This window comes from Filicampus tigris, chromosome 1 (genome assembly GCF_054856515.1).
Source record: "Filicampus tigris isolate MCC_2025a chromosome 1, RoL_Ftig_1.0, whole genome shotgun sequence".
Taxonomy (NCBI): Eukaryota; Metazoa; Chordata; class Actinopteri; order Syngnathiformes; family Syngnathidae; genus Filicampus; species Filicampus tigris.
The window spans coordinates 13,269,895-13,296,821 of NC_141217.1; the positions used below are offsets into that span (position 1 = coordinate 13,269,895).

General features: G+C 44.2%; 1 protein-coding gene across 1 annotated transcript; it reads left to right on the plus strand.

Annotated features, from left to right (window-relative positions):
* The first annotated feature begins 604 nt into the window (after positions 1-604).
* Positions 605-26,897, plus strand: LOC147152842 (transcription activator GLI2-like). The gene is made up of 14 exons (XM_086030760.1): positions 605-853; positions 5,804-5,901; positions 14,071-14,182; positions 16,286-16,488; positions 16,903-17,091; positions 17,839-18,025; positions 18,165-18,342; positions 19,169-19,267; positions 21,362-21,529; positions 22,561-22,710; positions 22,820-22,984; positions 23,132-23,401; positions 24,654-24,958; positions 25,033-26,897. The coding sequence occupies exons 2-14, from the start codon at positions 5,814-5,816 to the stop codon at positions 25,382-25,384; spliced, it is 2,466 nt and encodes an 821-aa protein (XP_085886886.1). The 5' UTR covers positions 605-853; positions 5,804-5,813; the 3' UTR covers positions 25,385-26,897.
* Positions 26,898-26,927: the final 30 nt, after the last annotated feature.

Here is a 26,927-nt window from a genome sequence, read left to right on the forward strand (position 1 = left end):
AAGGGTCAGTGTTTTGTTAATTACGATGAAGGCGAGCTAAACAGGAGTCAATTCAACATAATATTTGAACTCACGTACCCATAATCAACCTAATGTAGAAAAACGAGTGACTGTAAAACATTTTTCTTCGACTGTTGATTCTCCATGACATTATGTTATCAATTCAACAATCGATCAAATTCTAAACCGCCGTTTAAGGATTTCCATTTAGTGGCCTTCACCGAGTTCTTAATTGCCGTTTCAAACTGGATTAATTTTAAAATTCATTTTATTCACGTGATTCATAATAATTGGAACAATTAGCAATATAAAATAAAACGTCTAACTACATGTCCCCTAAATTCATTTTGAATGTATTTAAAACATTGTTGCTAATGCATGAAAGGGTGCGTTTATCAAGTTTCTTTTTTTAAAAGGCAGCATAAATGGTAATCGTCAATAAAAAGATGATTGACTTAAGTTAAAGAAACGCACGTTTGTAGATTTTCAGGCACTTCTCTTATTCACGATGTCTGCGCGGTGATTGGTTATTGATGACATCCAAACAGGAGGGACTGGGGGGGCTTGGGGGTTTTGGCGCGGAGAGCTGATGGGGCTTCGTTTAGAAGCAGCGCGCCCTGAGTCTCCAGCTCGCAGCAACTCCGCAGAAAAAGTTTCGCCTATCCTCTTGGAGAAGTTGCGTGCTCCGCAGCAGAAAAGTCTCCTCCCGATTGCACCGAACTTCTGGATCCGCTCGCGAAGGCTCCGTCCGCTCGTCGTGAGCTTTTCACTTGGCGCTGAGAGGCAAAGTTTGACTTGAATACACGTTCGAACCGGAGATTTGGTTGCCGGGAGAAGAAACCCGGGAGATTGGGTGAGTCGTGTGCCTGCATGACAAACCGTCAATGCAATTTCATTAGAAATTAAAGATAAGTGGAGGCAGTTTTACATTGTTTATTACTGTTGAAACGGTAATAATAATGATGATAATAGTAATAATAATAATAATTAAAAAAAGTTGCTATAATGGAACACTTGCAATTATTGTGCCTCTATCTATTTCCTACAATCAAACAAAAATGTGTGCTAGTTAATTAAAATCAAAACTTTAAATACAGTTTGTGGTTTGAGGTAAAAAGGACATTTGATCAATTGCATAAACCACGCAAGTGATTGGAATGGGATGTGTGAATTTATGAAATGTGTAGGGATGTTTAAATAAAAACAGTATGATTCGAAATGGGTGGAACAGTCTACTAATGGTTAGCGACATTGCTTCACAGTTCTATGGTTGGGCGTTCAAATCTGGCCTACCTGTGTGGGTTTTGAATGTTCCTCTAGTTTCTTCCGGCATTCCAAAAACATACATGGAAAGTTAATTGACAATTCAAAATTGTCTGTTGGTGCGAATGCTTGTTTACTGTGACTGGCTGGCAACCAGTCCAAGGTGTGCACTATGTACCTCTCGCCCCAATTCAGCCGGCATGGGCTCCAGCACACCTGTAACCCCAATGAAGATAAGCGCTGAACGTGGATGGATAGATGATTCTAAATGTTGCCTTAATTAGATGTTGCCTGGAGTGAGAGAGGCCACACACTGCAAACATGAAGGCTCGGACATGTGCACGTGTGAAATGCAAATGTTTATAAATGAGAAGAAGTTGAAAACATTCTTTGACCTTCCAAAGGGGGTCAAAGGATGTGAACAAATTAATGTGGCCCTTCACATGAGTCAGACTGACATGTGCGGAACGAAGGGGGTGTTCCCAAAAGTGTGATGGCCGTGCCACTTCCTACTGTGCCATCCTTCACTTGTTTTTTCACATACTTACATCCTGTGAGCCACCAGCATATCAAAATACAGACAGGGGCAAGTAATAAAACATCCTGCTATGTCTCTCATCCAAACATAACAATAAAGTGGCATAAGGCCCCAACACATGTCAAAAGCTGAAAACTGAAAAGCAGTTTTGTGATCATTTAGTGCTTTGGGCAGTTTGAGATGGCCCTACGGTAAATCTCCACAGATAGGAAGCAGCCTCATGTGATCCAAACACACACTCGAAACCTTCACATGCACTGCATGTCAGGAGCAAAAGATTTGACGGGACTTCTGAAGACCTCTGGGAAGCGTCTGGTTTTCTTCCTTTTTGCTCCAGCTTCCCTCTGAGAGGAGCTTTGATGCATATGCCATAATAAGGCAAAACATGCAGCACGTGTGTGTGTGTGCGTGTAAAATGGATATGGAGTAAGAGTCAGTCAGAGGAATGGTCCAGTCTCCATGAGGTCAGCCATGTTTGTCTCACGTGAGGTCAACTGATTCCTGGTCAACAGCAAGGTTGTTATAGTTAACAAAAACTAAAAACGAAAATGGTTTTAAAAAATGAAAAGTAACTAAGTACATCTGTAAGTTCATAAAACTAACTAAAATGAGCTATGATTATAGTGAAAATGTCAAATGAGCTTTCAGGTTTCATAACTCAAACGTATTTAATTTCCGTATTGCTGTACATCCGTACAGAAGAAGGAAGGTCAAACAGTCATTTGAGAATTGTAGTTTACTTCACTTTATGACACAATACTTCATGACTGACCTTTTTTTTTTCCTTTATCTTGCACTCGACAAACACTCCATGAATTAATAAAAAAAACTCAGACTACTACTAAAACTAATCAAAACTAAACTAAAATGAAGCTTTTTTTAAGTAGTAAGAACTAATAAAAATGAACAAACTTGCTGAATTTCAAAAAACAAGTCACGTTGAAATGAAAAATCCCAAACTATTTTCCCCCTGGTGAACAGTTGCCTTCTGAATAATAGCATGCCCATCAAAAAAATGTGTCTGCACTATAAAACTCAACCAAACATCAAATCCAGCAATATGGTGGTCAAAGTACTCACTCCCTGACCTCAAACACAAGTAGAGTGGTAAATGTAGAAATATGATTTCAAGTACTTTACTTAAGTTAAAAAAAAAACGCTACAGACTGAAATGTACCTAAATGCAAACGTAAAAAATTGACTTTTATCATCAACTATACTTAATACCTGATTTGATAACTTGGCCAAATTGTTCTCTGTTTACCAAAGTTTCCCTTTTTTTCCCCTTTTTAATCAAGTGGCATCGTGCTCATACTGGGAAGAAAAAAAGCAACACCTTCCCATAGCTTTGCTAATGTTGTGAAATGACTGTGAAATTAGCTAATGAACAACTGAAACAATACACTTTACCAGTACGTGTGTGTGTGGGTGTATGTGTGTGTGTTTTGAAGATTAGACAGAGAATTTTTTAACACCAGAAGCTGGTGCCGTCAATGCTCCCTGGTTCTCGTTCCTCCATGTCGCTGATGTCCCAGTTTTTTTTCCCCCTTACATGTTATAAGACCCCAAGATCTTTAGCAATCAGAATCTCAGACAGTCAATGAACATTTCTAGCTTATTTTGACAAAGTACATAGAGATAAGTTATGCTCTGTTTCTAGCATTGAAGTAGCTAGCAAGGTAGCTAACATACTATGGGCAACAATAATGTAGTAGTCTCTAATTCACACTTTTGTTTTCCTACAAGTGCACAGCGATAGCAGCTTCACAGATGACACTTTTGACTTTATGTCATGTATAGTGTATTAAAAAAAAACGTTTGTTCTCGAAACTTTTGATCTGAAAGAGCTGAGGGTGATAATGATAATGGCAATAATGACCCACTCACTCCACATGATCTCTACTGCGGTCCTTTACAAACTTTCTGCAAGAAAATACATATTTTGCTCTCCAAGCGCCACCGTAATGATTACAATACAGTACAGTAACGTAAGAGGCCCAATTGTTCATAAAAAGCAAGAAAGTGGTTTTAAAAAACATCTTAAGACACTGTAACATCATTCACAGTTTGAACATTAACACCACTCTTAAATACATTTAAAAAACTTAAAGGGGAAGTCAAGACATTGTGTTAATATTGCGTTTGTGGAATAAGAGTCAATCCACCCGTTTTAAGCCATCTCTGGGGGCGGCCATTTTGAGATATTGATTAAAAGTGGTTAGTATTGTTTTTTTTTCTTACTCATACTAAATTTGAAAATTTCCCAACTGAGCAGTACCACAAGCATGTCTGAACTGGATGTCAGATCATGTTTGATTGGTCCTATAAATTTCAACGTCATCTGCTTGCCTTTATTTGCACACCAGCCACACACGCAATAAACAACTCGCTTCCTTCCACGCCGCAGTCTATTTTAGACTCGGGCTTCTTTTACGGGACCACTATTATTCAAAGGAGAATAGGTGGTGGGCCCGACCATAAATTCCAGCAAGTGGCCCTTGTGAAGGGGTGCGCTGGCGAGGAATTGACAGAGATTTTACTCTACTGCGCCGTGACCTTTTGGGCTGAGACGCATGGTCGTTTGTTAGGGTGACAAGAGCGCTGTTCATAATTCAACGCTGGAATTCATTATTATTTCCCCAGCCCGATCTCATCTGATTTGTAATCTGGATCTGCAATTGTGCGCTGGCGGGATCGTTGTTAATGCGGGCTTGGTTCCGCTTGCATATTTGCGCCACTCACAGCTGGTCGCTTTGCCGGCTTACACGGCACTCGGAGAGCTTGAGTTGAAGCTTAAAGGGAAAAACAAACAGTGAGTGAGTAAGAACAACCGTACAAGTAGCTTCTTAGTCGTCAGGATTTACAATTTGAAGAAGTGAAAGTAACATTATGAGTACAGGATGAACTGTAGTTCTATGTTTCAAAGTAGTGTGGGTTTTTACAAGCTTGATTAATAAGCAGCGACATCAATGAAAACTGAACAAGATGTTCACAGCACTATACCAGACCGGGATTATTATTACATCACCAGAGTTTCAGGTCATACAATTTAGGAATCTCTTTACTGAACATGTTTTTTTTTTAAATTATTATTATTTTTGAGGCCTGGATGCAGTTTCTGTTGTTATACGACCTAAAAAAATCAATCAACCTAACATTTGCCCACAATAACATTTACATTGGAGTGTGATTGACTTGAGATCAGTCCAAGGTTGATCCCGTGGATCTGATTCAAAATGGAGACCCGACATAGAAGACGGTAGATTAGGAAGATAATAGAAAGTAGAAGAAGATAGAAGTTAGGAGAAGACGATAGAAGAAGAGCCGATGGAAGAAGAAGATAGAAGACGAGAGAAGAAGACGACGGAAGACAATAGAAGATGACAGAAAGAAGACAATAGAAGGTAGAAGATAGAAGAAGACGATAGAAGAGCCGATGGTAGAAGAATCTGATAGAAGACGAGAGAAGACAACAGAAAAAGATGACGGAAGATGATAGAAGAAGACGACGGAAGACAATAGAAGAAGGTAGAACACGATACGGGAAGACAGTAGAAATCAATAGAAGAAGACAATGGAAGACGGCAGAAGGTAGAAGAAGATAGACGTTAGAAGAAGAGCCGATGGAAGAAGAATACGATAGAAGATAGAAGACGAAAGAAGAAGATAGAAGATGATAGAAGGTCGAAGATAAAAGAGAAGATACAAGACGATAGAAGAAGAAAATAAAAGGAAACTGCATTGTTTTCTGTCAACCTCGACATCATTGGGACAACATTGCTGGGTGTGTTTGTCACAAAGTCCATAATTGTTTTTCAAGTCCTCCTTCTTTTCTTTTGGTTCATTGTTTCATCTTGCCGCTGTCTCTTTTCTTTCCCCCCAGAGCTGTATATTTTGAATGCAATATTTTGTACGCGACGCATCTCCACCACTGATTGTCCCCCCTGAGTGCATGCCACTTCGGTCATCTCTAAACTGTCCTCTCGCGCTTGTGTCTTTCAGATGCTCGGCCATGGAGGCAACTCGAGCTGAAGAGAGGAAAGACAAAATGAACGCCAGCGGTTTTGGAGACCTCCTAAAGAAGCCACTAGAGACCAGAGGTAACGTTCAACTTTAAGGCGAGGCCGCGAATGTTGTCTTTGAGCGGCTTTGGTGGGCGGGGTGATGAAATAATCAAATATGCATATCAAAGACGAAGCGCTTGTGGCCTCGCAGTCAGGAGTCGTAAAGGAAGGCGCACCGTGAAAGTGCATGACTAATGACTCGTGCTTGACTTAAGAGCGTGTAAGCGCTGATCAATCGGCGGCGTGGCGAGAGAAGACAGGTGAGCGTTTGGGATGGACAACTCAAGGACTGATGAGCTCTGCAGTCATGATTTAAACAGTGACATACATGTGGGATGAAAGCCAAGCAAAACCAACGCGTAGCCTCAACTAGATGGCGGCTGTGTGACCGCAAAACTCCAGAAAGAAAGTGCAAGTAGCAGAACTCCCGTTTGAGGAGGTGTGACAAGCGGTTTACTCACAATGATTGAAGAGCGTGGTGGCCGTTTGTTCTGCGACTTTGACTCCGTGTTGGCTTGTGTGAGACATGTCAGTGCACGTACGATGAAAGGCAGATTTAATGAGGCTCCCAAAAAAAAATAAATAAATAAAAAAATTCGCTTCACCTCAAGGGGGAGCAATGGCGAACGGTCCTGCGACAACAGCGCAACGTTATTAACACCGCCGACTGGCACGGCGCTTTTGAAGTGGAAATGGGCGGTTCTGCGAGGCTACGCGCTGAAGAAGTGGAGCTTTTACAAGCCAAGACGGACACGACCTTGTTGAATATTTCAACGAGGCCAACGCCGAGGGCAGCCATGTTGCTTGTGGTATTGTGAAGGTCATGTGACACCCACGCAGAGACCGCGTGTTTCCTGGAATGATGAAAAGTTGGAGAGGCAGCACTTCCTACCAAGTGTGTCAAATGTTTCATGTGTTCTCTGACAGAGGTTCGCAAACCTTTTGGGGACGGGGGCCACTTTGAAGGGAGGACACTTTCTCAACTGCAATGGGCAGATCGATCCAAATATTGATAATATCGATACAACATTGGAGCGTCGGAAACCAGCATCATACACGCGTACAAGCAGCACAGATCGGGGTAGCGGTAGGGCTGTGCAATTAATCAAAATCCAATTACAATTACGATTATTACGACAAACCGTACAATGACAAAATTGGCATAATCGTAAAAAACGATTATTAAAATTCATTTCTGTCCAACGCAGTAAACAAACTTTGTTTACACAAGGAAATCAAACTTGAATTTATACATTTGATCCTTTTCCCCCCCAAAAAAATTACAATAATTAATCTTGCTAATTTTGTTTGGTCCAAAAGGAACTTATTTACATTTATTTACATTTTCTTGTTTTGTACCAAAAAAAAAGATGGTTTGAATATATTACTAAAATAATCATGATTGATATTTTCTTCATAATCGAGCAGCCCTAGGTAGAGGCCTTTCGGGCTGGCAGACAACATTCAGGTGGCAAAGGTAATATTTAGTGCTCCTCTTTAGCATTATTTTCAAGGTGCCACTGGCCAATGGTTAATTTAGCCAACTCAAAAAAGTATAAATTACGCTTCAATGAATGAATGAATGAAATATGTTTATCCCAATAGAAATGTATGTTATTGAACACATTTAGTGGAATTTGAATGTACTAATGTAACACAGGCGGTTCGGATTTGATTTAACATAAATAACACTTTAGTGTTAATTGTGAAAGGGATTCTGTATACTTGCCATATTTACACTAGTGGAAAATTCAACAAAAACCTTTACGTCAAAGATAGATAGGAAAGAAGGGCACAAAAACACTGAAAGGTCATGAAAATGTATTCAACATGCATCAACCTTAATTGTTAAAAAGTATCGGTATCGATATCTACATTCATTGTATAAATTAAATTACAAATAAAACGTGAATACTTTCAATCACCCCCTTGTCATCTATACATCATATCAATTTAATATTTCTTTTTAAAAAAAATATTTTATTGAAATTGTACTTAATATATAACAAAAAAGTAAACAAACAAAAAACCAAACTGAACAGATGACAGCTAACACTAAGCAGTCATTTATAATATCATTTTGAATAAACAGGGGCCAGCTCATTTTAAAAACAATTTAAAAGTCAACCTCACTAAAGGTTCCTTAATATTCAAGCTTTAACATGCATATTTATTTGCCCTTATTCACATTTTTGTCTGGTGCATGAAAAGGATGAGCTGTCCCTTGCAACAAAGTTTGTGTCTTGTTGCAGTTGCGTGTGAGAACGTCCTCCACTTTGAAACGAGCGCTGCCTGGCACTTGCTTGCACAGCAGAGCAGAGGTCCTCCAAAAGGTCTCTTTGCCAGGGATGGCGCTCCAATGCAATCGACTGAGCCAATGGCTCTGCCTCAATGTCAGCTTAAGACTAATATATTTCACCTCTCTTTCAAATAATCCATCAAAACGTCACACATCAAAACCACCGCTGGAAGACCACTTTTTCTTTTTCTCCCGGTTGAGTGCCGGGTCTCACTTTCGTCAATCCCGTACTTTGCCGAGCCCGGTTTAAGAATACGACAATCGGCGCTTCGCAATAAAAGTCCTCTGCTGAACGTCCTCCTTTTGTACTTTAATTTGAAGTGAACAACATCACAACACGCCGCCTGCAGCCAATCAGATAGCAGCTGACAGAGTAATTACTTACGGAATTTCTCGGCATTATTGTTGGTCTCGCCGGGCGGCGCCTGATAAGTGAACACGCAGCCAGACAGGGCGAGGTCCTCGAGGCCCACGCTAATATACGGCAGCCGTTTTTATTGAAGAGGGACGCTACCTAAGTCTTGCCCACCTCGAAGCCTTCCTGTCGCCTGTTTTATATTCGCAGGCCGGGTTATTTATTTGGAACAATTTCCTCTCTATCACAGAACGCGGCTAATGCCCAGTTTTAATACCTTATTTACACATGGAAACGTGTGCAGAGGGGAGGAAAATGAATGGACCCCCGCTCGCCGCTCCGATCTGTTATATCACAGTTTAACAATCTGGATTGCTAATAGAACCATTTATCATGTAGCACTCATTTATTCCACGGGAGCGGCCCAGGTCTCGGTCCCAGAGGCCTATGGAAATGGGGTGCATGTAATGAAGCTCAAGCGAGAGTCACTTTGTTTAAAAAAGTGGAGATGCGGCGCTCTGAGTCAATTAGAATGGACCCGGGTGCTCCTGTTCGCCCCCCCCCCCCCACAACACGGGCCGCAGCGCGACCCTCCTAATTCAATTGTATTTTCACCACGCAGGAACGCTGAAGTGACGGGAAATAAAAGTGGCTCGGTGACCCAAGTTCGCTGTTGTTTACCCACAATCGCCAGCTCGCTTACGTGAATATGTTTGATAGGGAGTGGGCCGGACTGCTGAAAGCAAAAATCTGAAAAATTTGAAATGCACTTGCAAAAAATGTGGGTTTTTTTAACATTGAAAAAAAAAAATCCTGAAAAACGGGGATAAACATCCAATAAGCGTTTTACTGCACAGGTGTGCCTTAGACTGCCCAGTATCTGGTAAGACCACCATTTACTGACTGTTTTTCTGAACTCCTCAATACAGTAAAATTGCACATTTTAGAGTGGCTTTTTATTGTGAGCAGCCTTAGACACACCTGTGCAGTAATGATGCTGCCTAATCAGCATCTTAATATGCGACCCGTCTTGGCAAAGGAGAAGCGCTCACAAATTTAAAACACTATGTAATTCGTGAACTAATTCTCACAGTGCACCTACACGTTTAGCCGAGGTTGATTATTTGTAGAGCACACCATGAATGCATTGTCCTTTACAGAGGCAAATAAATAATGATCAAAAACAAGATGAAATGAAAGATGCATATACCAACAAAAAAGAAGTATGATTGAAAAGATTAGGGATAGACGGATTCAGCCGGGCCAAATCAAAACAAAGTTATGTGAAAGTTTAACATTTCTGTCATTTTGAAATTTTGGAGAACTTGATTTACTGTAGAAAACTACAAGGAGCTAGCTCTGAACTTTTTGTTAGAATTTTATAACAAAGATGTATATTGTCAAAAAAGTATTGTAATAATAATTTAACAAAAAAAATCTACATTATGCAAATCAGAAAAAATGTTCAATAAACATGCTTAAAGACATTTCAACAAAGTTAAGAGTTTTAATTGTTTTTTTTTTTTGATGCCAATATTGTCCTTTTTACTGAAAATGAATATCTGCTCTAAATATGGGTTATCAGCCTCCCTGACTACTAATAATCGGTATCGGCCCTGAAAAAAACATCCATCTCTAGAAAAGATACAACTAAATGGTCAAATGGAAAAAAAAATCTAGTTATCTAGTCGCAGCTTTTAGTTATTTAGTTTACTTTAGTCACAGCTTTTAGTTGGCTTCTAAAATTCCGGTGTGATTTCTCAGAATTGATTTATGGCTGTCGAGCATCAGCTCGCATGTGCAAGGTGAGAGTAGGCGGGGCCAGGCTGCTTTAAAGAGGGGCGTGTTTGCGATAAGGAGGATAAGATTTGGCGCGTTATTGATGATCGCAAGCTGCAGCTGGAGGCTGGTGCTGCCGGAAGCGCTCGAGGTGAGGAAGGGGCGATCAGGCCTCTGGCAGAGAAAAATGTGCATGGTCAAACGAGAGGACCACTTATCTTCCGGCGGGGACGGCGTAAGGCGGAGAATAATAGCCCCCTGTCCAGGGGTCACCGGGATGTCTCGCTCGGACTCATTCTTAAATGCAGACTCGAAAAGTAGCTAATGTTAATGGCCAGCTTCGGGATGACCGCCATAAAAACAATATACGTACACAAAATATACAGTCCAGTAATCCCACACTTTAGCGCAGATTTTTTTGTTAAATGTATTCATTTTTATTTGTGTTTACAAGTGTGTTTAAACACCAAGTTTCAATGATAACAGCGTGTGGTTACGATACTATTTGTATTTCTATTGTATTATTCATGTATTCTTCCAGTTTGTGCGCCACAGTTCAAGCATTACGTCAACAAATAATAATTCCTTCAGATTTGATTTTGTGGTCAAGTGTAGTGGAGCAAAAGTCAAAGTTGACCGGATAACAAAGTAAAGTGCAGATTTACGCGGGCCTTGCTGATGATATTCGATAGCAGTTAGCGCAACCACTGCCTGAAATTTCCTCAGTGTGGTTTGCTCTTTAGAGGTAACGCACACACCGAAACACTCTGGAAGGGTTCCACAGCTCAGCCAGACATGACGGTGACGTAAATAATTTTATAGACAGTGGCCGATTGTTGCGGCCGCTTGCACCTGCACAGGAAGCCATTAGCGTCTTCAGACTAATTGTTGGGCTGATGTGCTTTGTCTTGTGGCTGTTGGTGGCGTTAGCTAGAGCTAATTAGCCACCGAACCAGGCCAGGCGTGGAGTGAAATAAATAAGGTTGTTTTAGTGATGCTCTCATTTCAGTCGCAAGGCCAATCCATTGCGCTTCAGCAACTTTGTGCAAGTCATCGAGGGAGGGGGGGGGGGGGGATCACCGTATTGGGTCTTTCTCCGGCCAAGAACGCCAAACCAAAACACACCCAGTTCCTGAAATGTAATTTTGGGGAAAAAAAAAAAAAAAAAAAAAAAAGTCTTCCTTTTGGTCCTGGAGTATGTTGGAGATTGACTCTGATTGACAGGAGAGAAATAGATGATTCATTCGTTCATTCTCATTCCAGGTGAAATGTTCATCATCATCATCGGTGATGAGAGCCCCATTTAGTTGGCATTCTGTGGAAGACGCTCACAAAGAACCTTCGGGTATTATTCTTAGCCGCGCTCGACTCCCCGAGCATGAGAAGAACTGGGTCTTTGTTTAATTTAAAGATGGCGCATTGGAGTCATTTTCCATAATCCCAGGCGCCCCCCTGGTGAGGGTACCAGTGGGCTAATATGGATGTTAGCTAGGGAGCACCATGACAGGCCCACAAGCGCCATTTAATTGATGCTATTTTAATTATCGCTCTCGTTCCCCAGCACGCAGGCGTCTCTTTATCACGCCGCGTACGGGATGATGAGGTAATTACTTAATCTAGACAAACCTGTGTGTTAAGCAGCGCTATTAAGCCCGCCGGTCATCAATCAGCCGCGCTGGAGGTGATTACGCCACGCCGCGATCACTCTTTCAACATATGCACTCTTTTAAGGAGCTAAATTACACAAACAACACACACACACTTGGCAGAGGAAACCTACGAGCCGTGTGGCCTTGCTACCTCCAGCCCGGTCATGTCGGGGTTATCGGTGGTAATTACCTCATACTTACTTTTATTTTGATTTCATGACCCAACAGGAGCGTTCTGAGAATTTGGAACAGAGAGGGACGCAATTTACTTTTGATACGAAACCGAGAAGTGGAGCTAGAGCGTGAGCTGTGACGATGAAAAACAAACACTATCAAGCCAAGATTAATAGGTGGAGCCTAAGCGGGCCGGGCGCCCGGGTGGGGAGGGGGCGGCGCGGGGTTCCAGTTGGGGCTGCATGGGGTAAGCCAGCCTCTCCAGCTCTCACCAGTGCTCACATTTTGTCCCTCCCGCTGCGGCACAACAATGGAAATGTCTCAGTGATGGAAGGAGGAGACCCCGCCGGCTGCACGGGTGCCGCTTGGATGGGTGGTCCTCTGAGGAAAAGCCAAGCTAAGGTTACAAGTGTTTACCTTACGCACTCCCTTCAACTACTCACTTGACAGTTCGGTTGTATTTCACTTTTAGATGCAATACATCAGCATCGGGTGGAAAAGGATGGAAACACCTCATGTTTAGTGACAGTAGGACGAACTCACCCACGCGACTACAGTGTGATCTGAACACGGAGGCCTCGCCTCGTCTTACCATGTTCAGTTGGGGTAAGGAGGCTATTTGTGTGGCCGTTTGGGGAGCGGTCAGTCTGTCTAGCTTGTCACTGGGGCAGAGTGAGAGGAATGGGCCACAAATGCTGACTTGCGTAGCTGTTTCGGACCCTGCGAGGCCCGTAACCCCCTCGACGCTTAGACGAGAGCAGATAATGATCCGTGACCGTGACCTCCACGCTGGAAAGTTCCCAAGTGCAAAGTGGGAATGCTGTGTGTATATCGCTGGCGCCGGGCCAAAAGCAGGAGACCCCAAAAATGGCAAGTTTGTTCAACCATTCGCATTGCATCGTGACAGATAGTAAGCCATTTTTAAAACTCTTGATTTGGCAATATGGTGTAAAAAAAAAAAAAAATATATATATATATATATATATATATTTATATATATATATATATATAAGATTAATTAAAATTTCATAACGCACTCAGTTAACTGTGTTTCATTTACTTCCTGTATCAGTTGACCTCTGCTCACTGTGCAGCCAAACTTAGAGGAGAGTCACTGTCGCAAAGACGGACTTTTTACGTAGTTTTACTTTAAAAAGTTGCTTGACGGCTTATTGGAGAAATCCAAAATAGTTTGCAGACTTTGCACAGCCAAATTCAAATACCATATAAGTTGCACGTATTTTGTGTATCATTCAACTGTTGTGTTTTACAGGAAAAGAATCCTATTCAAGGATCAAAGAAAGCTATTAGAGCGGTCTATGAATCGAAATATACTTTTTCTTTTCTATATTAATTCCGAGATTTTACTCAAGTAAATATCGGTTCCGAGCTTCGTAAATGAATTGTAGTTGAAAAATACGATTAATCGCGATCAATTAAGGAAAATTTAGCGATTAATTAGTTAACAAATTTTAATCGCTTGACAGCATTAATGAATATATACATATACACATATATATATATATATATATATATACATATACACATATATATATATATATATATATACATATATATATACATATACACATACATATATATATATATATATACACATATACATATATATATATATATACATATATACACATATACATATATATATATATATACATATATACATATATACATATATATATATATACATATATACATATATATACATATATATATATATACATATATACATATATATATATATATACATATATATATATACATATATATATATATATACATATATATATATACATATATATATATATACATATATATATATATAGTATATACTATAGGCCGGTCCGGCTCTAATTTTAAACGGGCGTCCGTCGGCGAGTCCGACTAACCTTTGACACCTTTTCAAACATGTCTTCTCTGCTTCTTTCCAGTCGCCCCACACATCTTCTCATCCTTCCACAAGCCCATCACCATGGACACGCGGCATCACGAAGGCTGCCCCTCGTACCACTACGAGCCGCATACCGTCCACGCCGTACACAGGTGAGTGAACGCCCGCTTCATATGCGCACGCCTCTGCGTGTTGGTGTCTGAACTTTGTGAGGAGAAGCGGCGGCGGCGGGGTGGGTGACGAGTCAAGGAATTCTTAAGCTTAGACTCCGAATCGCCCGCGACCCTGGTGAGGATAAACTGTGTCGAAAATGGATGGATGGAGTGCCCCTCCATTGAAACGCGCACGCTTTGCGCCTGGCAACGGTGGAGCCATTTATCACGCGCTCTCGGTTTGTGCGGGGCGGGGGAGATGCTTGAGGGAGGGGTGGGGGGGGGGTGCTTGTGGTCGGAGGTTTTTACGCCTGTCCTCAGACGCGGCCACCGTGATTAATGTGATTTGATCTTGACAGTGGACCCCTCATTCATCAAGACCTTGATCTAGCTGTCCCTCCCATTGCCAGTGCCAAATTCAGCTAATTACAGCAGCGTTGAGCAGTAAATGAATTGTTGTGTCATTTGTGGCCCGGCGTGGCACTTTGTTACGAGTCGTTGGCACTTTGTTGCGGTGCCCGTGGCACCGCCCGGGGTCTCCTGCTCCTTGATTGTCAAACATGACACCTCAGCGCCAGCGCACTCATCACTGGGAGTCGGCGCAGACGCTGGAATAGGGTACAGTAGAGTGGAGTGCGGCGCAGATGCAGTATACGCAGACGGGCGCAAACATCACTCATCCGCTGTTCTGCTAAAGCACAGGTGTCAAACTCCGGTCCTCGAGGGTCGCTATCCGGTGCATGTTTTTAGATGTTTCCCTCCTTCGACACAACTCTGTTCAATTGAAATGACCAGGATCGTTCGGATGATTCGAATCAGGTCAAATCATCAGAACTTTGAATCGGGTGTGTTAGAGGAGGGAAACATCTAAAACATGCAAGATACCAGCAGTTCCTGTGTGCTAAAGAATCAAGCGTCTCCACTTTTGTCTGGCAAGTGTAATTCTATTACCGTCATCGTATGAGGGGCCCACAGGGACGTGATTCGTTATTATCTCGCACATTCACTACTTAAAAGCTCTCACTATTGGAACAATCTCACACATTCTTTTGAAGGGCTCTCACATGCACTATTGAAATGTTCTCAGGTGCACAACTGAAACACACACACGAACCAAATGCTTTCATGCACACTATTGAAATGCTCTCACAACGCTATTGAAGCACTCTCTCACACAACCGGAACACTCTCACTATCATACTACTGAAATGCTCTCACATGCACTACTGAAACGCTTTCACACACCAGTGAAATGCTCTCTCATACACACTACCGAAAAACTCTCACGCTTTTGACTTAAACACACACACACACTATATTGAAACACTCACACCCTACTAAAACGCTTTTACGCACACAATTGAAATTCTCTCACACACTATACTGAAACACTCTCAACTCTCTACAAAACTCTCATTCATTCCACTGAAACACTTTCTCAAAGACGTCTGAAGCAATCTTACACTTTTGAAACACTCACATGCACTACTGAAACACTCTCACGCACCCCTGAAACACTTAGACTCACAGCATTGAAATGCTCTCATGCTGATGTCTAAACTCTCACACAAACACAAGATTGAAACACTTAGATGTACTCTTGAAACTCTCTGAAGCACAAGTAAAACACTTTAACATGGTACTGAAATGCTACTGAATTGCTTTCACACACACTTCTGAAATGGTCTGATGGCTACTACGGACTACTGAGAGGCTCTCACACACTTTACTGAAACGCTTTCACACACTATACTGAAACACGACAATGCACGACTGAAATGCTCTCAGTCACGCATGGGATGCGCTCACAGGAACAACTGGAACGCTCTCACACTCACGACTGAAATGTTCTCACTTAGACTCCTTGAGATGAGAGCATTTCAGCATATCATGCGAGTGGATGACTAAAATGCTACTTAAATGCTCTCGCGCTCATTACTGAATGCCGTCACAAAAGAAAGCCTCTTCTAAAGATGATGCACAAGAAGGTCCGCAAGCAGATTTTGAGGGTGCTCCCCTGGAGCTGTGCTAAGCACACTTGAGATGAGTTTACTTGAAACGTGCTTACTTTCAATCATGCCCATCAAACCGTTTCCCCCTCAGGCCCGTCGGATTGCCGGGCAGCCCCGTCATCTCTGATATCTCCCTGATCCGCCTCTCTCCTGCGTCCATGGCGACCGGCGACTCCCCCTTCAGCCCCCCGCACGTGTGTGTCAACCCTCACATGGAGCACTACCTGCGCCCCGCGCACGGCGGCCCTACGCTGTCGATGATCTCAGCAGCCAGAGGCCTGAGCCCCACTCACTGTAAGTCTGTCCAAAGTTGAACTTTTACTCGGCAAGAGCGTTTTAGCTAGCGCGCGTCCTGTGGGAGGGAAGAAAGGCCCCCCCCAGCTGAAACGACACCTTCATATAACCTGCTGCGATTTCATCAAAGAGAGGTGATTTGCAGGCAGCCCGGAATTAGAATACAAGATTGGAAAGCGGTAGTGGACATAAATCTTCTTCTGCGTTCTGTCATTGCTAACGCTGGAACGATTCAAAGTGAAATAAAGCACATGGAAGCCACATGGAAGCATGGTAGATGAGGGAAAACAAAACGTGAGGTATGAGGGTCAGCTTGGACGGCAGCGCTGGCGCCGCCACGCCAGCGGCACTTTAGGAGGGACTGTGCGACGAAATGCGGCTAACGGACAGCGCGTGGTTTTGTCTCCTCCTCAGTTGCTCACGACCATTTCAAAGATGGCGGCCTGTTTGGGCTCCCGCCACCTTCTCCGACTGGGGTGAGTCTGACCAGGGAGTATTACCAGTTGATGGCGAGCCACCACAGCTCCTACGGGGAGCTGCTCATGCAGGGGGCGGGGTTAGCCGCCGGGGCCCACCTGTCAGACTACATGTCCCCCATTGACGGTGAGTCACAAACATCATCGTCGTCATCATCGCATCAAACTAAAGATTTGATTGATTGGTTTTGAAAATCAGGTTAACTCATTCACTGCCATTGACGAATTTACTTGTCTTTTCACAGTCCAGCCATTCAATCCCGGGAACTTTTTTTTTTTTTTTCCCCCTCTCAATCGTTAGAGTAAAAGAGGGTCTGAAAATGTCTGGCGGTGAATGAGTTAAGCATGCTCGCTAGTTTGCAGTTCGGGTACGTTTCAAGGGCGAGCGTTCTGTTTATTATTATTTTGGCCAACGTGACGATGCGGTGTTGCATTCCGTTGTCGATTCGGAAGGTTACGCGGTATTCGTGTCACAGGAAAAAGTCGATCGGGTGTTTTTCACACTTAAAATCAATCTCACCGCTCTCGTTTCCTCCGAATTGGAATCAATTCTCGGTAAAGTGGCCTCATTAAACATGGTGCTGCGAGCCTGTCCGTGGCGTATCTTATCTGAGGTAATTATGTGGAATTATCAATTAGCGACGTCTGAATCTCAATGAGGATAATGTCGGACTTTTGTTGTAAGCAGTAATGAAAAGTTAGATTCTTCTACAGCCCCACTTGACAAATGGACTATTTCATGCGCATGTTATACCTATTCCGTGGCCACGATATGTCTGGGGCTCGTGAAAACTGGCAAGCAACGTGTGTGAGAAAGTCGGGAGAAGAGCACGAAGAAGACGCAGAGGTGATTTAAGGGCTTGCGCGTCCGCAGTGTCGCGACTGACTCCCCGGCTGAGCAGGAAGAGGACGCTGTCCATCTCGCCGCTGTCCGACGCCGGCGTGGACCTTCAGACGATGATCCGCACCTCGCCAAGCTCGCTGGTGGCATACGTCAACAACCCCCGGTCCGGCTCGGTCGCCAGCAGCTCGTACGGACACCTGTCGGTCGGAGGACTTAGGTAAGCCGGGTCAAAACATGCGTTGATAATCATGGCGAACTGCCATTTATTGCAAGGAATACCTTGTAATGATGAAATATGCCCGATTGAAACTTAGGTTGAACCGGCAAATGAACGTGTGACTGTGGCGTGTTTGCAGCTGCAGCCCATCCTTAGCCTTCCCTCATCCCATCAGCCCCGTGGCCTACCAGCAGCTGCTGGCTTTGGGTCACACCCCACCGCTCATCCAGCCAGCGGCCGCCTACCCCGGCTGCCAGCCGGGCCTCGGCCTTTCCTCGCTGTCCGCTCCCGCCCGCGCCGCTGACCCGGCGTCCCATGTAAAGGCTTTTACTCATTTTGTTTAGGGCAAACCCCTTTGAGATGTCTTATTTGCTTATGGAGGGGGTCCCCAACTTGCATTGCAGTCGCCTCATCGTCAGGTAGTGTTTGGGTTGGCTTTAGCGTGTGGATTTGATTAGCGAATGCATTTTGCCACAGTACCATTGAAGACAAAGGCAAGGACAACAGCAGATTTCTTGAAAACAAGAATATGAATAATGGAGTGTTTTAAAATTGAGCGGTAATGTGATAAGGTCATTTAGGTGCCAAGCTATTTCAACCGAATGAGGCTTTGACTTTGAATGGTCTTTTGCCTTTTCATTTTTGTACTCATAGTGCAGAAAAATACAGGGGAAGCTCCGTTTTTGAACGATTCGTTATTCAACGTATAATATATAAATTATATATAATATGTAATACGGGTAATAAAATGTTGTCCGAGCTTTCTGTCCTGACCAAACTCATCCATCTGCTTGCATGTTTCGGACACTAATTATCTGGAATCTAGCCCCGCACAAAGCACATTCACAAAAAGTTGTTTTTTTTTTTGTTTTTTTTTTAAATCAGTGTCATAGTCCAAATAAAGTTCCAAGTGACCGGACGAGGAATACCCCGAAATTGAAGTAACAACTCATAGCAAAGTACGAAAATGACGGATTCCGCTTGAAAAGAATAACCTCTTCTCCCTCCCTCTCCCCTCTTCCGTCATATTTTATTTGCCATCATGTCTTCAATAAAGATTGATTGATTCACCAACTTATTTCAAAGGCCATTTAACATTGACTAGCCTGTGCGGAAGCAGCCTAAAAGTGTCGTTCTCTTCAGAACCCCTGCGGACAATCACCAGTCAGCGGCTGCACAGTTGACCCCGTCATCACCAAGAGGTCAAAGGTTAAACCCGAATCCAAGGCACCAAGTTCACTGGTGAGTACAGAGCCAACACCAATGGGTCGCTCCTATGACCTCCTTGTGAAACACATTTCAGATATAGAAAAAGTCCACATGCGCCGTAAGAGCTTTGCGTCGCCCCACACCCTCATTACACCCCTCCAACAGCCCCGCTCTCCCGGGATAGTGTAAACTGTGCCAGTGTACTTCATTTTCATGAAATATTGGCCGGTGGCTGCGCCGTCATAAAGATTTTTTTTTTTTTTCCCGGTTCCGTGACAAATTTGCGCCTGCTCGTGGACGGCGAGGCAGGTTTGTGCGTGATGCATGAGCGCGGTGCCGTGCGCAGGCGTCTTGGGGCCACCGCAATTGATGAAGATCGGGCGCCCGGGCCAGACACAAACACGCTGCAGTCAGCATGTTCACATGCACGATTGCACGTGCGGCTGCTCATCATTTCAGTGAAGAGCCAGACTGACCAAATTGCTCAGGAGATTTGACAAAACTTCAGATCTTTGCAGAAAGCGCAACTTTTTGTGTTTTCCTCTTTTGCTTTGCTGAACTATTTGAGGTACTTCCCGTTATTGAGGAAAAGAAACAAAGCAGTCAGTGGCCGAGAAGCAGAACAATATTTAGAGTTAGGGCTGTGCAATTAATCGAAATTCAATTACAATTACCATTATTACACTCCACGATCACAAAATTGGCATAATCGTAAAAAAAAACGATTATTAATATAATAATTTACATTTATATCCAACACACTGCTTCTTTACACAAGGAAATCATATTTGAATCTATACATTTGTACCTTTTGATTTTTATTTCTGTAATAATACATTTTATAAATTTTAGAACTTTCATGATTATAGTGTTTCAAGGAAATGTATTTGTCTTTATATTTCTCACGTTAAAACATTTTCATGTTGCGTACCAAAAAATAAATGCTCGTTAGAATAATTGTGATCAAAATAATTGCGATGAATATTTTTTTCATAATCAAGCAGCCCTATTTAGAGTGACATTCACAAAGTTAAACAAAAGGATAGCAAATCTAATGGAAAGGCTATGTCAAGGAAGCATTTGTCCTTTTAAAAGGGTGAAGATAAATGTGGTTAATACTGTACGTGATGTACGAAATATAACCCGCTAAAGCCTCTCATGGCCAGTTTCAGTAACGTCGCGTAAAATGCGTTAATTTTTTCCAGTCAAGTAATCAGACTACTGTTAGTCTTCAAATTTCACAAAACATTGGTGAGATGAAGATATTTACTTCAACGTGACGGTGACGTCAGTATTTCAAAGAATAGTGCCGTACTCATCCCCAGCCAAGGGCAGGTAGAGTAAACCACCTGCAGGTCGTTGCAGTTAGAAAGAATTTGAGGACACTTGATTCCTAACAACATAGTAGGCTACTTGTTAAAGGCACTCAAGAAATAACTAGACATTATGGAACGTGTAAGAAAGGGAAAGTCTGCTTATTTAAAGCCTGAACATAGTGAGGCATTCTGGGAGTCTTCAACTTCACGTTCCCATCTGCGGGGGTGAAATGCCGAATGCATCGCGTCACGCAGTGTTGGGGGCAACGTTACAAAAGTAACGCGGTACAGTAATAGGCAGTAATGAAGTAATATGTTCACTGCCGTTGACCAATTTACTTTTCACAGTACAGCCATTCAATCCCAGGAACTTGCTTATATATTTTTTTCAAATTTCCTTACAAACGTTAGAGTAAAAGAGGGTCTGAAAACGTCTGGCAGTGATTGAGTTGAAAGGGTTTAATGTCTGAGCGATTAGAGCGCTACCTCCACTTTCGAGTAGAGCAGACTTGCATTGTAAATTTGGCTTTTTTTAAAAAAAAAAAATAATTATGGCTTTAGTTTTGTCATTTGGTTTTGCAAAATCTAGTATCTAGTGGTAAGTTCCCAACGCATCAGAGCGCTTTTGACAGTATTTTGGCCAGCAGAGAAGGCTTCGAAGGCCATCAGTGGGCACCGTTGCTTCTCGGTCACCATAAAGCAAGCGGATACCGCACGCAAGCACGCAGTTAAAAGTAACACAACCAGCCCACACGGCCACGCGCCTGCTGTCGTCATTCAATGTCGGTTTGTTGCTCTCCTTGGCCCGTAGGCGAACAAAACGAGCGTAGCATCGCAGAAGCATCAAGGCGTCTCATTGGAGCTTAAGGTGGACGTGGACCGCGACGAGTGCAAAGCAGAGCCGGAAGCCACGTATGAGTCCAACTGCCACTGGGAGGGCTGCAGCACTGAGTACGAATCACAAGAGCAGCTTGTGCACGTAAGCGCCGTGGCTCCACTATCTTGTGCGAGAGCATTTCAGTAATGTATATGAGTGTGTTTCAATACTAAGTGTGAGAGGTATTTGAATTATTTCCGTAACAACTCCTCGTATTTAAGTTGCCTGTTTTCTCCACACTGCCACGCGTGACTGTACAAGACACAGTAAGCTTGAGTTTCCCCATTTATCATTACTTCTTATTAGTGCCGTCAAGCGGTTAATTAATCGTAAGATTTTCCATAATTGATCGCGATTAATCGTATTTCGCAACTACATTTTTTTTACGACGCTTGGAACCGATATTTACTTGAGTAAAATCTCGGAATTAATATAGAAAAAAAAAAAGTATATTTCGATTCATAGACCGCTCTAATAGCTTTCTTTGATCCTTGAATAGGATTCTTCTCCTGTAAAACACAACAGTTGAACGATACACCAAAGACGTGCAACCTATATGGTATTTGAATTTGGCTGTGCAAAGTCTGCAAATTATTTTGGATTTCTCCGATAAGCCGTCAAGCAACTTTTTAAAGTAAAATTACGTAAAAAGTCCGTCTTTGTGACAGTGACTCTCCTCTAAATTTGGCTGCACAGGTCAGCGGCTACAGGAAGTAAATGAAACCGAGTTAACTGAGTTAATTTTTTTTTTTTTGTGCGTTATGAAATTTCAATTAATCTCCATAGTTAATGCTTTAATTTTGACAGCCCTACTTCGTATAGAAACATGTGACGAGAGTATGCAAGGATATTTCTGGTTTCATTAAAACCTCGCACACAAAAAAAGCCCAGGATTTTAATTGTTGTGACCGATTGCAACCAGTTGAGGGGCTAGTCAAAGTCCGCAGGGATAGGCCACCAGGTCACCAGGTGACCATGAGAAAGATTCACTATATCGAGATGGATTCACGATTTTAATCTTTAAATTGTATGATAAACTGCAGCAAGATGAATTGCCACTGAGATGATAACGATGCTCTTTCTCCAAGTGGTAAAGTGTCAACCGCGTGCGTGCGTGCATGTATGTCCCACAGCACATCAATAACGACCACATCCACGGGGAGAAGAAAGAGTTTGTGTGCCGCTGGGACCAGTGTTCTCGGGACCAGAAGCCCTTCAAGGCGCAGTACATGTTGGTCGTTCACATGCGCCGGCACACTGGAGAGAAACCGCACAAGTGCACGGTGGGTAACAGATGGCCCGGGGGGGGGGGGGGGGGCGGACGCACAAACGCGGCGTTTTTGCAACGGAGCAGTCCTGACGTCTTGTTTCCGTCTCATCTGTCGGCTGCAGTTTGAGGGCTGCTCCAAGGCCTACTCTCGTCTGGAAAATCTCAAAACCCATCTGCGCTCTCACACCGGGGAGAAACCGTACGCGTGCGAGCACGAGGGATGCAACAAGGCTTTTTCTAACGCCTCCGACCGAGCCAAACACCAGAACCGCACGCACTCCAATGAGGTAAAAGTCACTTGGGCCTTTACCTCCATTACATCCCTTCACGCCCACTCGTGACACGGACTGACGTTTCTTCTCTCGGCGTCTTGGCTGAACGTTGTTTTGTTGTATGGCCGATTTGGCGCCTGATGAGAAATTTTGTCTTGACAGAAACCGTACGTGTGCAAGATCCCGGGCTGCACCAAGCGCTACACGGACCCCAGCTCGCTGCGGAAGCATGTCAAAACGGTCCACGGCCCGGAGGCCCACGTCACTAAGAGGCAGCGCGGCGACCCGCTGCCCAGGTTAGCCCCGGGGGACAACAGCGAGAACCGGAGTCTTAACAGAGAGCCAATTCGTGAGAAAATTGCAGACAGCGGCTCCCCCGCAGGTGTGGAGGACTACGTGCATGTCAAATCCATCAAGACAGAACATTCGGTGGTGAGACACTCCTCCTTTCCCAGAGCATGATGGAACATGATAAAGAATATGTGCAAGCAAATATAACGCCGGACTAAAATGTACGGTATTGCCGGTTACAATTTCCCTGGCATGAACAATGTTTCACGATGCATGATAATTTGTTCAATCTTTGCTTGGTTCCGCCATAACTTGTCACGCTATTCTAACCTTCTCCACGAATCTCTCTTTCCTTACGGCCAGACCGTGTTAAGGTGAGCTCGCTTTTACCATTTCTAGCCATCCTTTGCCATTTTACGCCATCTGGTTGACTGCCCCGCTCTCATATTTCACCATCAAGTCCGATTCTAATGTACACCGGCCCAGTTTGCTGGCCTGCTTTAAATCTGCGCTGAAGGGAGATGAGCCTCTTTGTGGCTTGCCCGTAATGAATATTGAAGGAACATGTAATCATCAGCCGCATAAGAATGCTACGCATCCGTGGCAGCCGGCATGTCAGGCCGCGGTTGAAACCTACAGTGGAGAGCCGTCACGCGGTCTGAACGTGATAAAAGCCACTGCAGGATTAATATTCACACACTGGGAATTGGCTTTGCTGCTCTCTGCAAACAGAGTCAACCATCAAGCTGTGATCAAGACGGCTTTTTAGCACTGAATACATTACAGCCCGAGAGGCAACTGAGGGTTCACAGGGATGCTGCTATCGGCCTCCGGAAAAGGCAACAACGCTGACGATGGTTCACTCCAAAGAACAAACACTTCGGTTGTAAGGTGAAGTCTCAGTGGGGCCTTTTTAAGTCCGCAAACTACATTGTGCATAACAAATCCCGGCTTGCTGCCTTAGCGTTTCCTTCACGTTGAAGGGAAGCGGTGCCAAGATTGGGCAGAAGAAAACACGGTCGCCTCTTGTGATGATTGGCCCGTTGGCTCCGGCTCGGGCTCAAGCCTCCTTTCATCCTGCCCATTTGCTATTCACAGACAGACTAAGATCGGCTGTAATCTGTAAAGCGCCCCCACCTCCGCAGCCCCTTGCTAAAAAAAAAAAAAAAACACTCATTATTTACAATTAAGCTGGGCGAGGATAAAAGACTGGCTGCTCTCCGTGCCGTGTTAGGGCAGCTGATGGAGCGCAGCGTCGGGCTGGCTGATTGGCCGTAGCTGTCGTCACCGAGCATGGCAACGACTCATCACCACCCCCAGATCACTGTGACCTCTTCCGTGTTTGCGCCTTGGACTACTGTTGATCATTTCATCTGCGTTTGCTCATTTGTAGATGCAGCAGTCCAGCCCCGGCAGTCACTCACCGTGGAGCGGCGAACCATCGCCGCTTGGTGGGGCCGCCGACAATGACAGTGGAGTAGAAGGGCAAGGGCTGAGCAGTGGACGCCTGGAGGACTTCGACGCGCTGCGGAGTCTTTGGGTAGTGACGATTCCGATGGCGGAGAAGCGGCGGCTACTTTCGGCATCCGGCGGCAGCTCTCATCCGCATCTGGAGTATATCAGGAAGAAGAAGGGGAGGGACTTCTGTCAACGGACCGCCAACCAGACATTTGCCGCTGCCACCAGTACCAGCAGGCGGTGAGCGGACACGCCTCGGTGAAAGCAATCCTCCGGCGACTCACGTCTTCACCTGATATTGTTCTCGTTCGCAGGGTTCCTCTGGCAGAGTGCGGCCGGGTCAGCCGGCAAGTCTCTCACAGGGGCCGCGGCAGCACTTCCGGCGCGCCGAACTCACTTGACGCCCTCAGCCTCGGCTCCTCAGGCAACTCCTACTTGCTGCTCCAGTCAGACCTCACACTCGAGCCGCAACTCGTTACAAGCCTATCTCGGACGATATCGCACCGCGCTCCAGTCGGGCCCGATCCGCGGAGCCCGAGCCCCGGCTCACGCTGCCGCTTCTGGCCGCTACGGCCGCTGAAGGTTTCCGACCGACGTCTCTGCCATACATCGGTAAAATTCATGCCCGAGCTCGTTCGGCATCATTTCGGGACTCCTACGTGTTAGACTCCGGACAGATGTTTGCGGAACTCTCTTTACTTGCCGCCACTGCAATCGATGGAATGCTCCTGATTGAGAGACCCGTCTTCCAGAAGTAAAGTGGGAAAACTTTACCCAGCATGGCTGCATGCAATCAGATGGCAGCTCTTCCGCCACACTCGCAGCCTAAAAGGACATTCAAGCAAGTCCTCGCCATCGTGGCAAGGGGCAACGCATATCTGCCGGCTGAATTGCACAGGGAGTGTTAGAGGCCTCACGTTGAGCCCCAAACACGGATGCATCCACCACCTCAGCATGCGCAAGTTGAACTTGAAAGATGCACACTGTCCCCACTTGACACTTTGCAGAAACCAAATCAGCCGATACCACCAAAAGAACCTAAAGCATTAGGCGGCCAACGTTCAGGCCCGCCAGCTTATGCAAACAATGACGTTGCAACACCCCCACTGACAATACTTTATACGACATGGGCCAGATCCTTTTTCCTGGAATTAGTGTCGCGCTGCTTCCCAGTTTAGATGAGGAGCGCGAGACTGAGCGACAGATGAACTTGATTGACAGGATGCTGAATGACCGGAAGCACTCGAGTCTGTCCAGAACTCGCTTTTGTTGCCCTCGGTACCGCCAGCCGCCTGGGAAGGGAAACATGGCTCTCTTTGGAGTCCTTCAGATAGATGAGACATTCCTGAAAGTGATGTGTGACATCAAAGTGTTTCCCGGTGGCCAAGTGATGCGAAGACGGCGATGTTACTGTTGCTGCCGCTGCAATCTGCTGTCTGCTTGTACAATTGATTCTTTTTGACAAGCCATATTTGTAAGTAGCATGTCAACAACAGAACCTTTTTCTGCAGTCGTGCAAGTGCCTGGCTTATACACAGGTGATCAAAATGAATACAACTTGGCTTCTACACTAAAATGCACCAGAGCTGCCGTTTGGCCAACCTTAATCATCAACATAAAAATCACTTGCTTATATCCAAGTATCATTTTTAAATTTCTACGAAAAAAAACTATCGTAACAAACTCTTCTGGCGTCATCCTTCATGGAGATGTTCTGACAACAAACTACACGGCCAAAAGTGTTGGGACACAATTTATAATCAACCTCTCTAGCCCTTGGTTTCCCTTAAATCTTAATTTTTGATTTAGGACAATTCTTTATGAGAACATTTTGGCTCTTTTACAGCCTATGCATCCCCAGTGCGCAAAGCAAGGTCCATAAAAACATGATTGGATGAGTCTGGCGTGGAACAACTCGAGAGCCCTGATCTCAACCCCATGAAACAGAACGGAGATTGTGAGCCAACGTCAGTGATCTCTGACCTCACAAATGTTTTTCTGGTTTAATGGACTAGAATCCCCAAGACACACACACACACACACACATACGACCTCTGTGGCCGAAAGAACTAAAACACATGCTAACAGCTATCATTCACTTTCCGCTCCATGCATGCTTTGGTGAGTCCACTTTCTCCAGTTTGCAACAGCAAAGTGTTCAATTGCTGCTGTTAGTCTTGTTTCGAATAAAATGTTTCTTCACTGTGCT

Bases quoted from the DNA above. Each gene is read 5' to 3' on its own strand.
- LOC147152842 (XM_086030760.1), top strand. From the start codon at position 5,814: ATGGAGGCAACTCGAGCTGAAGAGAGGAAAGACAAAATGAACGCCAGC. The intron at 18,026-18,164 runs GTAAGCCGGGTC...GCGTGTTTGCAG, and splicing joins CTGTCGGTCGGAGGACTTAG to CTGCAGCCCATCCTTAGCCT. The intron at 23,402-24,653 runs GTGAGACACTCC...GCTCATTTGTAG, and splicing joins TCAAGACAGAACATTCGGTG to ATGCAGCAGTCCAGCCCCGG.